Raw genomic sequence first — 13,897 nt, forward strand, 5'->3', positions numbered from 1 at the left:
AAGTACATAACACTTTCCAGCTAACTTTTATTTACAGATCTGTCTTCTAACAAACCCATTAAATTCTAATCAGTGAGGTAATGAACCCTTTGCAAATTAAGTTGGTTGGTAAGGCAATGATTTGGAGGAGCTAACAGGATGAATGGGAGTTTGTCTGAGATGAATCCTTCTCGTGTTCTGGAACTTGCCCCCAAACAAGCTATCAAAACATAAACAGGAGGACATGCACAAATGCACACAGAACTGGAGGATAGTTTGAAAACCACTGATGAATTTTCATCTCTCTGTGCAGTATATAAAAATGTCACCTAAAAGTATAGTGAGAGAGACATCCTTGTCAAGATAAAGCCTTTCAGCACAGTTAAGACCACGGGGAGCATATTGAAATGTCACCACTAGTAAAGATGGAGCTTGCCAGTTCTGCAAAAAAAAAAAAAAAAAGTTTCCACTAATGCCATAGGAAGTGCTACATTTAATCTCCATTCTAGTCTACATTTTAAAATAAATTTTTTTTTTAGGATAGGCTTTGGTTTATAGGAAAATTGTGCAGAAAATACAAGTTTCCATATACTCCTTCTCCCCTACATGCCTTCTGCTAATGAAGTTTATTTATTCCTTGTGTCACGTGGGCTCTGTCACTGTGGTGCATGGATTCTCTGGTTGTAGCACACAGGTTTAGTTGCTTTGTGGCCTGTGGGATCTTAGTTACTTGACCAGGTATTAAACCCTCATCCCCTGCATTAGGAGGCTGATTCTTAACCACTGGACCACCAGGGAAGTCCTTTCCTCTACTCTTCGTGTGATGCATTTCTCACAATGGATGGACTCATATCAATGCATCTTTGTTCACTATAGTCCATAGTTTACATTTGGGTTCACTATTTGTGTTGTAGATTTCTGTGGTTTTGACAAGTGCACAATACCCTGTATCCACCATTATCAGCTCAGTTCAGTTCAGTTCAGTCGCTCAGTTGCGTCCGACTCTTTGCGACCCCATGAATCGCAGCACGCCAGGCCTCCCTGTCCATCACCACGTCCATCGAGCTCGTGATGCCATCCAGCCATCTCATCCTCTGGCATCCCCTTCTCCTCCTGCCCCCAATCTCTCCCAGCATCAGAGTCTTTTCCAATGAGTCAACTCTTCGCATGAGGTGGCCAAAGTACTGGAGCTTCAGCTTTAGCATCATTCCTTCCAAAGAAATTCCAGGGTTGATCTCCTTCAGAATGGACTGGTTGGATCTCCTTGCAGTCCAAGGGACCCTCAAGAGTCTTCTCCAACACCACAGTTCAAAAGCATCAATTCTTCGGTGCTCAGCCTTCTTCACAGTCCAACTCTCACATCCATACATGACCACAGGAAAAACCATAGCCTTGACTAGATGGACCTTTGTTGGCAAAGTAATGTCTCTGCTTTTGAATATGCTATCTAGGTTGCTCATAACTTTTCTTCCAAGGAGTAAGAATCTTTTAATTTCATGGCTGCAGTCACCATCTGCAGTGATTTTGGAGCCCCCAAAAATAAAGTCTGCCGCTGTTTCCACTGTTTCCCCATCTATTTCCCATGAAGTGATGGGACCAGATGCCACGATCTTCATTTTCTGAATGTTGAGCTTTAGCCAACTTTTTCACTCTCCTCTTTTGCTTTCATCAAGAGGCTTTTTAGCTCCTCTTCACTTTCTGCCATAAGAGTGGTGTCATCTGCATATCTGAGGTTATTGATATTTCTCCTGGCAATCTTGATTCCAGCTTGTGCTTCTTCCAGTGCAGCGTTTCTCATGATGTACTCTACATAGAAGTTAAATAAGCAGGGTGACAATATACAGCCTTGACGTACTCCTCTTCCTATTTGGAACCAGTCCGTTGTTCCATGTCCAGTTCTAACTGTTGCTTCCTGACCTGCATACAGATTTCTCAAGAGGCAGGTTAGGTGGTCTGGTATTCCCATCTCTTTCAGAATTTTCCACAGTTTATTGTGATCCACACAGTCAAAGGCTTTGGCATAGTCAATAGAGCAGAATAGTGTCAAGCATATAGGCTGCACTGCCCACAGATTCCTCTTGCTCTCCTGTTTATCATCCTCCCCTCAACTCCTGGCCACCACTGATCTACTTCTTGTCTCCATTGCTTTGCTTTTCCCAGAATGACATAGAGTGGGACTCATACTGTATGCAGGCTTTCAGACTGGCTTCTTTCATATATTATACATAACAACCTAAGGTCCCTCTATGTCTCACTGTATCTCTGGAACACGTTTCTTTTTAAATCCCTATTCCAGTCTATGGGCTTTTCCCTCAGTTTTATTGAGAAATAGTTGACATCTATCACTGTATAAGTTTAAGGCATATGATGTGATGACTTGACTTACATATACTGTGAAATGATTGGGTTTCCCTTGTGGTTTAGCTGGTAAAGAATCCTCCTGCAATGCGGGAGCCCTGGGTTCAGTCCCTGGGTTGGGAAAATCCCCTGGAGAGGGGAAAAGCTACCCACTGTGGTATTCTGGCCTGGAGAATTCCACAAACTGTATAGTGCATGAGGTTTCAATTATTGCAATAGTTTTTTAATGAAAAATGTATTTTTATGTAATAAATACATGATTATTGAAATAGTATATCTATTTTTTAATGAAAAATGTATTTTTTTTAATGAAAATGATGTTATCTTGTCATTTATTTGTTGGGGAGCACTCTTCCATGAGTCTCTGACAGGTCACAATGGATTGTTGGCATTCAGTAAGAGTTGAAACCAATATTTTATGTATGTATGTGTATGGATATTTATTTATTGAAACCAACATCTTAAATGAAGTAGAATAGAACAGAACAAAATAGAATAGAACAGAAAGAAGAAAATATTGAAGGTCATTGCATTTGACAAAGAAATGATAGATTTGTAAAATTTTATTTGTGTTGTACACATGTGTGTGTGGGCATGGGTAGTGAGACGTGAAATATATTTCTCACTACAGTTGTCAGTGTATCTGCGGAGAGCTGGTTCCAGGAATCCACTCTGTGGATCACAAACACCATGGATGCTGGAGTCCATATATAAAATAGCACAGTGTTTGCACATAACCTGTCCACATTCTCCCTAAATCATCTTCAGGTTACTTATAACACCTGAAAGGGAAAGGGAAAATGTTAGCCACTAAGTCATGTCCAACTCTTTGCGACCTCATGGACTGTAGTCCACCAGGCTCCTCTGTCCATAGAATTCTCCAGGCAAGAACACTGGAGAGGCTTTCCATTCCCTTCTCCAGGGGATCTTCCCGACCCAGGGATCGAACCCGGGGATCTCCCACAATGCAAGCAGATTCTTTACCCTCTGAGCCACCAGGGAAGCCCTTATAATACCTGATACAATGTAAATGGAATGGCAACCTCAAGTTTTGCTTTCTGGAACTTGCTGGGTTTTTTTTCTCAGATCTTTTTGATCCGCGGTTGGTTGAATCCACAGATTCGGAAGCTGCAGATATGAATATGGAGGGATGACTGTATGCATTTTTCACTGAGTTGTATGTAGTGAAAAATCAGATCACTGGGACTTCCCTAGCAGTCCAGTGTTAGGATTCTGCGCTTCCACTGCAGGGGTCCTGAGTTCCATCCTTGGTCAGGGTACTAGGATCCCACATGCTGCAACGCAGCAAAAAAAAAAAAAAAAAAGAAGAAGAAGAAGTAATAAAAAGTAGCAATATAAATAATAGTAATAAATAGTCATAAAAGTACTAAACAAAATAATCTTGAACTCATCAGAAACAACTCAAAAACAATCAGATTACTAAGTTTTGGTGGACTCTATTATACAGTGCAGTAAAGTAGAATAGGTGATGATATTATGACTTTCATAATTTTCTTATATAGTAGCCATTTATCTACATGGCCATTAAAAAAAACTTTTTTTTATGGGATAGTGAGAAAGTACTTATAATTGTTAAACATGTCATATGTAAATACGTTTATTACGGGTAGTCCTGATGTAAAGGATTTGTTTACAATGAATAATAGAAATAAGATGTTATTTATTGTAAATTCCATAGAGCTAATTGATATCCAGACGATGTTTGGTTGATTTTTGTGATCTTGTGTCTCAGTAGATAGAACACGGTTGCGGTTCAGTCATGATTTGACTGATGGCACCGCCTCTTGCTCTGTTCTTCCCATTAAGCTTGTTGTCACTGTATCTGATATGTAATCCACTTGAAATGATTTTTCACCCTCACTAGATCTAGACTCATTAGCTTGAAACCTCTTTCAGCTTCAGCACTGCTCATTGCAATAGTGTTAACTATCTCTTTCACAGGGGATTAGAACATTGCTTGGTTTTAAATTCTTTGATAATGGTTATATTTACAGCAAGCTCACAAAATGCTTGGCAATCAGCTCTTGCAAGGCAGTGTGATCTGGCTTTCAGCACATCACTCTTACCAACTTTTTCAGTTGCCTTTATTTTGAAATATGGGAAGGCTTAGGTGTAAAAATGGCTGTGAGTTTTTTTTATTACCTCCATTAATTTGTGAAGGAGCTTGCATAATCCTCTTTGTTTATATATAAATCATCCCTGTTTCCTGCCTGGCTTTGCATTGTCTGGATAAGAGAGAGTTAGATGCTGTACACTAATTATTCATTAATAAGCACAGATTAGTTGGTGCCCAGAAAATGCTTTTTTATTAGATTCATTGAAAGTATCACTGGGTGATTGGAGAACTCAGCAAATGACTTTGAACAAGCACTTCTCACAGTGAATGGTGATTACTGAAAAGCAAATCACGCAATAAATTCCATCACTGACACTGTGATTGGAAAAGTCGCTAACCTGAGAGGTTCCCCACTTCAGATTTTAGAAATAGAAAACTGCAATTTCCTGAAGCCAGATTGTCCCAGGTCCAATCCCAGACATGTTACTTATTTACTTGCTAGACTTCAGGCAAATTACTATCTATTTTAGTTTTCTCTTCTGTATAATGGGTATAGTAGGAATAATTCCCAAGTATTTATAACAATGACATGAAGTAACCAATATATGTGTAAGTGCCAGCTGTAATTGTCACCGTGTTACTGAGTTCAAGCTCTGACCTTGTTTCATATTTTCTCTTGAAAACATCTGCCAGTTAACCCAGAGCACAAAATGCCTCATCCTGACCTTCGCCCTGAATTCTTTTCACAGTGTGTGGTAGGTTGATGACTGCAGTGGCTAATGACTTGATTCTTGTCCAACTGAATGAAGGCCGACATTCTTTATTTTACAATCCCTTCTTTTTTGGTCTTAATTTCAAACAAGGCTTGAGAGGCATTTCAGGACCCATTTGTCCTATGGTGCTAGAAAAAAATGCTCATTTCCAGGTCAGATGAGAATTTTGTGGGTGGGCCACTTAATGTGCCAGTATTACTGGACTCTGTGTGTGCTTAGCTGTGCTCCACTCTTTGTGACCCTATGGACTTTAGCTCACCAGATTTCTTCTGTCCATGGAATTTCCCAGGCAACAATATTGGAGCAGGTTGACATTTTCTCCTCCAGCGGACCTTCCCAATCCAGGGTTTGAATTCATGTCTCCTGCATTGGCAGGCAGACTCTTAACCACTGAGCAATGGGGGAAGAGACATTACTGGACTAGGCCTCTGTTAACAGTAAGCAAATGCCTCCAGACCATCTATCTTACTGGTCTTTTATGATATTGGAAATTGTTGCCTCCTATTGCTTCTTCCCATTGTAATTGTACAACTGTAAATTGTATTTACAGTTACAGTATTACAGTCATTGATCTCATAGAACTATATTATTGGTCAATCATTCCATGTTGCAAAGTCATTATTATTTTTATCAGAGGCTCAGTGAAACATTTGGTAATACTAGAAGCAATAATCTCATAAAATAGGCAGAATACAAGTAATATAGCTGGTTACATTAATAAGGTCATAAGTAAGTATAGGTGTGGCCCAGTATGTTCCCAGGTCATAGTACCAGTCTGTTCTGCACCAATCTTTATCTTTAAGGGAAATGATATATTGGCGTTGTTCATAAATCTCACCAAAGTACAAGGTAAGTGATGGGTCATTATGAAACTTTACAGGATTGAGAAAGGAATCTTATCCTCCAATCATTTACATGGCTGATATCAGAAGGAGAAAAATTGACCTTTATTGTTGGGCAAGTATTTCTGCCATTAGGAAGGTCTGGTTAATGCAGAAGTCAGGTGTGCACTGGAGGAGAGGGAGGAGGCCAAATTAGGCAAAGAGAACTTTTCGTTTAATTTCTTTTTCTTGCCTCTGATGAATTTTATTTTCATCAAAACGAAACAGTGAATTGCCTACATGACTGACTAATGAAAATTGGCACTCGGCTCAAAGATTATTCTTTTTTAAATGTTTTCTTATTTTTATTGAAGTATAATTGAGTTACAATGCCGGTAATTGCTGTCGTACAACAAAGTGATTAGGTTATACATATATACACATTACTTTTTAAACATGCTTTTCCATAATGGTTCCTTATAGGATTGTTTTTAATTGGAGGATAATTGCTTTACAATTTGTGTTAGTTTCCATTGTACAACATGAGTCAGCTCTGAGTGTACATTTATCACCGCCCTCTAGAGCCTCCCCCTTCTCACCATCCCACCCCTCTAGATGTCCACAGAGCACTAAAGCCGCCTCCTGTGCTACACAGCAGCTTTCCACTAGCTACTTATTTTATATCAAAGATTATTCTTTCACGTGTCTCTTGCAGTTTGTAATCTTTTGACTGAGATGCACATATGTGTATTTCAATGACCATAACATAGAACTATGTGGATCAAAGGTAGGATAAACAAGGTATAATTTCACTTGGGTATACATTTCATCTGCTATCCTACTGGGGTTTTATACCACTGACCACTGATTCTTATGATGTTTACATCATATCCTCTTTAAAAACATGCTACATAAAATCAGCTCCAATGTCGTAGAAAGTTTCCAAGTGAAGATACCAGTGGCGCAATTAGACTTGCCAATTTCAGACAGTTTCATTCAATATCAAAATTTTGTAACACATGACAGCATTTATGGCCCTTGATTGCCTGTCTTCTCATTTTAAAATAAGGATAAAGCATCTGTCTCTCAGGATTCTCTTCACAATTTAATGAAATAATTCCACGTTTGTGTGTACACATACATGTAAGCATTCAACACATTTTATTCACTTGTTGACATAATCTCCATTATTCTTAAAATTAGGGAGAGTAGGGTGCCAGCTGCTGCTTGGCAACTGCTACTCAGATTGATCACCTTTGAAACACTTTTAAAAACAAGTTGGATAAAAAGGAACAAGTTTGAGTCATTTTTGAGATGTGAATGGACCTAGAGTCTGTCATACAGAGTGAGGTAAGTCAGAAAGAGAAAAACAAATATCGTATATTAATGGATGTATGTGGAATCTAGAAAAGTGGTATAGACGAACTTATTTGCAAGGCAGGAATAGAGATACAGATGAAGAGAACGGACGAGTGGACACAGGGGAGGGAGAGGAGGTGGGGTGAACTGGGAGATTAGGACTGACACATATACACTACCATGTGCAAAGTAGACAGCTAGTGGGAAGCTGCTGTATAGCACAGAGAGCTCAGCTCCAGGCTCTGTGGTGACCTAACAGGTGGGAAGGGTGGCAGGGGAAGGTGAGGGTGGGAAGGCGTTCCAAGAGGGAGGAGATATATGAAAATATATGGCTGATTCACTTCTTTGTACAGCAGAAACTAACACAACATTGTAAAGCAATTATCCTCCAGTTAGGAAAAAAACACACTGGTTTTCATATATATATAAAATGAAGCAATCAGCCATTGAGTTTAACTTTGGGCAGATTTACAGTATGTTTTTAAATCTTGAAACTGCATTTTTAGTAGCATATTTATGAAAAAGCTGTGGCTCTTTTTCCTCTTTTACCATTTACCATAGTAATTCTTTTGAAAAGTCAAGCAGTAGGTGAGGCTCCCATTGTGCCTCAGTTCTGTTGAGGGAGATAAATGAGATCAGGAGGATATTGAGAATGGATGTTCTTTAAAGTGCCTTCAGCCAGTGCCAATCATGGCTAAATGAGGAAAGAAAAATCAGTGTGATCATGCTTAAACCCTCCTACTCTGCCTTTCTGCTTCTCCACACTTCTGTACATGTGCACATATGTATATGCATATATGGATGTATTTGCATACATACTTGTGTACATATCTATGTATACACACAAACATGGATATTGTCACTTGAAATGTAGAGAATAATCAAGTTCAGCAGAAACACAATGGAAGTGAATAGCTATAAAATGGTATCTTTTTAAACATATTCAAAGGCTGAAAATGTAGTCATGAGTTTAAATGAAAAAAAGACACCTCAGTTTTGGAGACTTTACAAGAAGCACATAGCACATGTAAATCAGAGTATATTTGAATACAGCATCAAAGAGAATGCTGGACTCAGGAAGGAGGGGATATATGTATACTTATGGCTTATGGCTGATTCACATTGTCTGGGAGAAACCGATACAATACTGTAAAGTTATTATCCTCCAATTAAAAAAAAATTTTTTTAAGAGAATACTGGAAAGTAGCAGAAGGACCATTGGACAGGGTGGTGTTGTAGGCTGGTGGGGGAAGAGCTCTTGAATTGGCTGTGTTAAATCATATTTAAACTGAGATGACTGATTTTCCGATCAGTCTGTCCAAGCCCTGGTAGCAATATGGTGGCCTTTGCAGAGCCCAGGACACAAGCCAATGGGATTTGCATGGGTATTTTAGTAAAATAAATGGAGATAACCATAATGGTTGACTGATGTGTCTTTTTTGGCAAATCCTACTACAAATGGACTATCTTCCTTTTTTGATCTCTTGGGGAGAGATCTGGAGATTCAGTCCCTGAAATAATATATTTTCACTCTTAGCTAAAGTGACTTGTGTGTTCTTTAACTCTATGAAAATTCACATAGAGTTTCTATGTTCTGGAAAGTTGTTTTTGTTACTTAGTCGCTAAGTTGTATCCAACTCTTTTGTGACCCCAGTCAAGAATACCAGAGTGGCTTGTAAAACAGAGAAATCTGAGCCTTTGGGAATTCGCCACTTGTAAGTGGAGGCAGAACGGTATAATGTGTGTGTGTTAGTTGTTCAGTCATATTCCACTCTTTGGGACCCCATGAACTGAAGTACAACAGGCTCCTCTGTCCATGGGATTCTCCAGGCAAGAATACTGAAGTGGGTAGCCATTCCCTTCTCCAGGGGATCTTCCCAACCCAGGGATCGAACCTGGGTCCCCTGCATTGCAGGCAGATTCTTTACCATCTGAGCCGCTAGGAAAGCCCAGTATGATGTTTGTTATGCATTTTACCTCTGAAGCTACTTGTAAAATTTCTTTGTCCCCCTTGGCACAGCTCAGGTGTAACAGGAAGCAGCCACCAGCAGAGACACTGAATTTCAAGTACATTTTATGTGGAATGTCAAATACTGCTGAATCAAGAAGGGCTAAATCCATTGCATCTGAATTACTCTCTAGGGATAGTTCAAGAGTACCTTGAGGTACCAGAAATAATATTGGGCTGCAAGTTAGGGGACCAGTGGAGTGAGTTTCTAGTCTGGTCAGTTCAGCTTGCTGGACCTCAGTTTCCCTGTATATGATGTGAGAGTTCTATTTAGTACTGAAACTATATTATTAAGTTCTAAAATCGAAAAAGGCGCCCTCCCCCGCCGGGAGCTGGCGGCGGCGGCGGCGGGGGGCTAGGGGAGCGGCGCCCGGGGCGGGGGCGCGCGGGGGGCGGGAGGAGGCGGCGGCGGAGGGGCGGGGGCCGCCATGGACGACAAGGCGTTCACTAAGGACCTGGACCAGTGGGTCGAGCAGCTGAATGAGTGTAAACAGCTTAACGAGAACCAAGTCCGGACGCTGTGTGAAAAGGCTAAGGAAATTTTAACAAAAGAATCAAATGTGCAAGAGGTCCGTTGTCCTGTCACCGTCTGTGGAGATGTGCATGGTCAATTCCATGATCTTATGGAGCTCTTCAGAATTGGTGGGAAGTCACCAGATACAAACTATCTGTTCATGGGTGACTATGTAGACAGAGGTTATTATTCTGTGGAGACGGTAACTCTTCTTGTGGCATTAAAGGTGCGTTATCCAGAACGCATTACAATACTGAGAGGAAACCACGAAAGCCGACAAATCACCCAAGTATATGGCTTTTATGATGAATGTCTGCGAAAGTATGGAAATGCCAATGTTTGGAAATATTTTACAGATCTCTTTGATTATCTGCCACTTACAGCTTTAGTAGATGGACAGATATTCTGCCTCCACGGTGGCCTCTCTCCATCCATAGATACACTGGATCATATACGAGCCCTGGATCGTTTACAAGAAGTTCCACATGAGGGCCCAATGTGTGATCTCTTATGGTCGGACCCAGATGATCGTGGTGGGTGGGGTATTTCACCACGTGGTGCTGGCTACACATTTGGACAAGATATTTCTGAAACGTTTAACCATGCTAATGGTCTCACACTGGTTTCTCGCGCTCACCAACTTGTAATGGAGGGATACAATTGGTGTCATGATCGGAACGTGGTTACCATTTTCAGTGCACCCAATTACTGTTATCGTTGTGGAAACCAGGCTGCTATCATGGAATTAGATGACACTTTGAAATATTCCTTCCTTCAATTTGACCCAGCACCTCGTCGTGGAGAGCCTCATGTGACCCGGCGCACCCCAGACTACTTCCTGTAAATTCTTGGGAAAACCCGCCTTTGTATGTGGAAGTATATCTGGCTTTATATATATATATATAAGTATATATATATATATAAACAAAACAACAAAAAAAGCAACAGTAATCTATGTGTTTCTGTAACAAATTGGGATCTGTCTTGGCATTAAACCACATCATGGACCAAAATGTGCCGTACTAATGATGAGCGTTCAGCACAATTTGAGACTGAAATTAGTTCAACGCTATGTTCTAGATCGATCGGTCTTAACAGTTTGCCTGCTGTATTTGTAGTAACCATTTTCCTTGGGACTGTTCAAGCAAAAAAGGTAACTAACTCCATCTCTTGCACTTATTGGGAAATTTTAGTTGAGAGTGTTTAACTGGCATGGATTAATAGGGTTGGATTTTTATTTGTAAGAAAAATTCACAAGCTAACTTCCACTTAATTCATTACCATTTATTTTATTGAAATATATAATTAACTGAAAAAAGGATTCTTGGGAGTATGTTGTCATAACATTTAAAGAGATTTCCCTTCTTTAAAAATAAATTACTGTTTTATGTTGATCTGCATATTTCTGTATATTTGTCATGATAGTGCTTGCATTCTACTTGGTGTACTGAGCAAATAAACTTTCTGTTTTAAACAAAAAAAAAAAAAAAATAAAAATAAAATCGAAAAAGGCAAGTCCAGGTGTGATACAGACTTCACACAAAGTTAGAGTCAGAGCAGTGGGGGCAAAAACATCATTGAATTTGCTTTCTTTTGTGTGATGGCATCAAGCCTAGGCAGTTCTTTCAAATCAGTAGCAATGATGTCTTCAGAGAATTCCAAGCTTCATCTTTATAGCCTCTTATCCAAAAAAGGGAGAAAAATATATTTTAAAAAGTCATCTTTGTCAGTCCCAAATATACACTCTTGGTGCTATGAATAAAATAGATAAGCAATGAGAATCTACTGTATAGCGCAGGGAACTCAACTCAGTCCTCTGCATGCATGCTAAGTCGCTTCAGTCATACCTAACTCGTTGGAACCCTCTGGACTATAACCTGCCAGGCTCCTTTGTTCATGGGATCTTCCAGGCAAGAACACTGGAGTGGATTGCCATGCCCTCCTCCAGGGGATCTTCCTGACCCAGGGATCCAAGCTGCGTCTCTTATATCCCCTGCATTGGCAGGTGATTTCTTTACCACTAGTACCACTGAGTGGGAGTCCCACTCAGTGCTCTGCAGTGACCTAATGCATATAGCTGATTCACTTTGCTGTACAGCAGAAACTAATACAATATTGTTAAGCAACTATACCCCAATAAAATTAATTTTAAAAAGAAACAAAAAAAAATTTTCAAATCATCTTAAGTTCAAAGAGTCCTGTGCAGATCACCATAACTGATATCTTTAGAGCTTATGATCCAACAGGAAAGCTACAATAATCCTTAAAAGAAATAATAAATAGAGTACTATAGGTATCAAAAGACCCCATATTGTTAAGATGACAATTTTCCTGAAATCGTTCTATACATTCAGGGAGATCCAGTCACAGTCCTGGAAGACTTTTGCAGGCTGAGAATGGTGGCAGGATTCAAGACACCCCTATGATTGTGTCCTCCAGGTACCCATGCCACTGTGTGTCTTCTCTTGAGTGTGGACTAGAGTCTGTGATAGAGAAACATCATATTGCTTACATGTGTGTGTGCGCATGTGCTCAGTTGTGTCCAGCTCTTTTTCAAACCCATGGACTATAGCCCGCCAGGCTCTTCTGTCCATGGGATTCTCCAGGCAGGAATACTGGAGGGACCTGCAGCTCAATTCCAGAAAAATAAACAACCCAATCAAAAAAATGGGCCAGAGAACTAAACAGACATTTCTCCAAAGAAGACACACAGATGGCTAATAAACACGTGAAAAGATGCTCAACATCACTCATTATCAGAGAAATGCAAATCAAAACCACAGTGAGGTACCATTTCACACCAGTCAAAGTGGCTGCGATCCAAAAGTCTACAAGCAATAAATGCTGGAGAGGGTGTGGAGAAAAGGGAACCCTCTTACACTGTTGGTGGGAATGCAAACTAGTACAGCCACTATGGAGAACAGTGTGGAGATTCCTTAAAAAAACTGGAAATAGAACTGCCTTATGACCCAACAATCTCACTCCTGGGCATGCACATGGAGGAAACCAGAATTGAAAGAGACACGTGTACCCCAATGTTCATCGCAGCACTGTTTATAATAGCCAGGACATGGAAGCAACCTAGATGTCCATCAGCTGATGAATGGATAAGAAAGCTGTGGTACATATACACAATGGAGTATTACTCAGCCATTAAAAAGAATACATTTGAATCAGTTCTAATGAGGTGGATGAAACTGGAGCCTATTATACAGAGTGAAGTAAGCCAGAAAGAAAAACACCAATACAGTATACTAACACATATATATGGAATTTAGAAAGATGGTAACGATAACCCTGTAGGCAAGACAGCAAAAGAGACACAGATGTATAGAACAGTCTTTTGGACTCTGGGAGAGGGAGAGGGTGGGATGATTTGGGAGAATGGCATTGAAACATGTATAATATCATATAAGAAACGAATCACCAGTCTAGGTTTGAGGCAGGATATAGGATGCTTGGGGCTGGTGCACTGGGATGACCCAGAGAGATGGTATGGGGAGGGAGGTGGGAGGGGGGTTCAGGATTGGGAACATATGTACACCCATGGTGGATTCATATTGATGTATGGTAAAACCAATACAGTATTGTTAAGTAAAATAAAGTATTTAAAAAAAGAAAAGAATACTGGAGTGAGTTGCAATTTCCTTCTCCAGGGGATCTTCTAGAGCCAGGGAATCTTCCAGAGCCAGGGATTGTACCCACATCTGTCCCTCTCCTGCACTGGTAGGTGGATTCTTTACCACTGCACCACCTGGGAAGCCCATATTGCTTACAAGTAAAATCTAAAATGATACAAATGAACTTATTTACAAAGCAGAAAAAGACTCCTGGACTTAGAGAATGAATTTATAGTTACCCCGGGGAAGGGCAGGGAGAAGGGATAGTTACAGAGTTTGGGATCTCCATGTACCCACCGCTATATTTTAAATGGATGTGAAGTTCCAGAGTTACCAGATAAAATCATTTCTCCAAGAGACATGGAGTTGAACGTGAAATCTCTCAAAT

At 40.1% G+C, this 13,897-nt stretch overlaps 1 protein-coding gene across 1 annotated transcript; it reads left to right on the top strand.

The window, feature by feature from the left end:
- On the top strand, window positions 9,762-11,128 carry LOC108637886 (serine/threonine-protein phosphatase 2A catalytic subunit beta isoform). Its single transcript, XM_018061406.1, has one exon. It carries the CDS (start codon window positions 9,804-9,806, stop codon window positions 10,731-10,733), a length of 930 nt encoding a protein of 309 aa, XP_017916895.1. The 5' UTR covers window positions 9,762-9,803; the 3' UTR covers window positions 10,734-11,128.

This window comes from Capra hircus, chromosome 17 (assembly GCF_001704415.2).
Source record: "Capra hircus breed San Clemente chromosome 17, ASM170441v1, whole genome shotgun sequence".
In the NCBI taxonomy this organism is placed as follows: Eukaryota; Metazoa; Chordata; class Mammalia; order Artiodactyla; family Bovidae; genus Capra; species Capra hircus.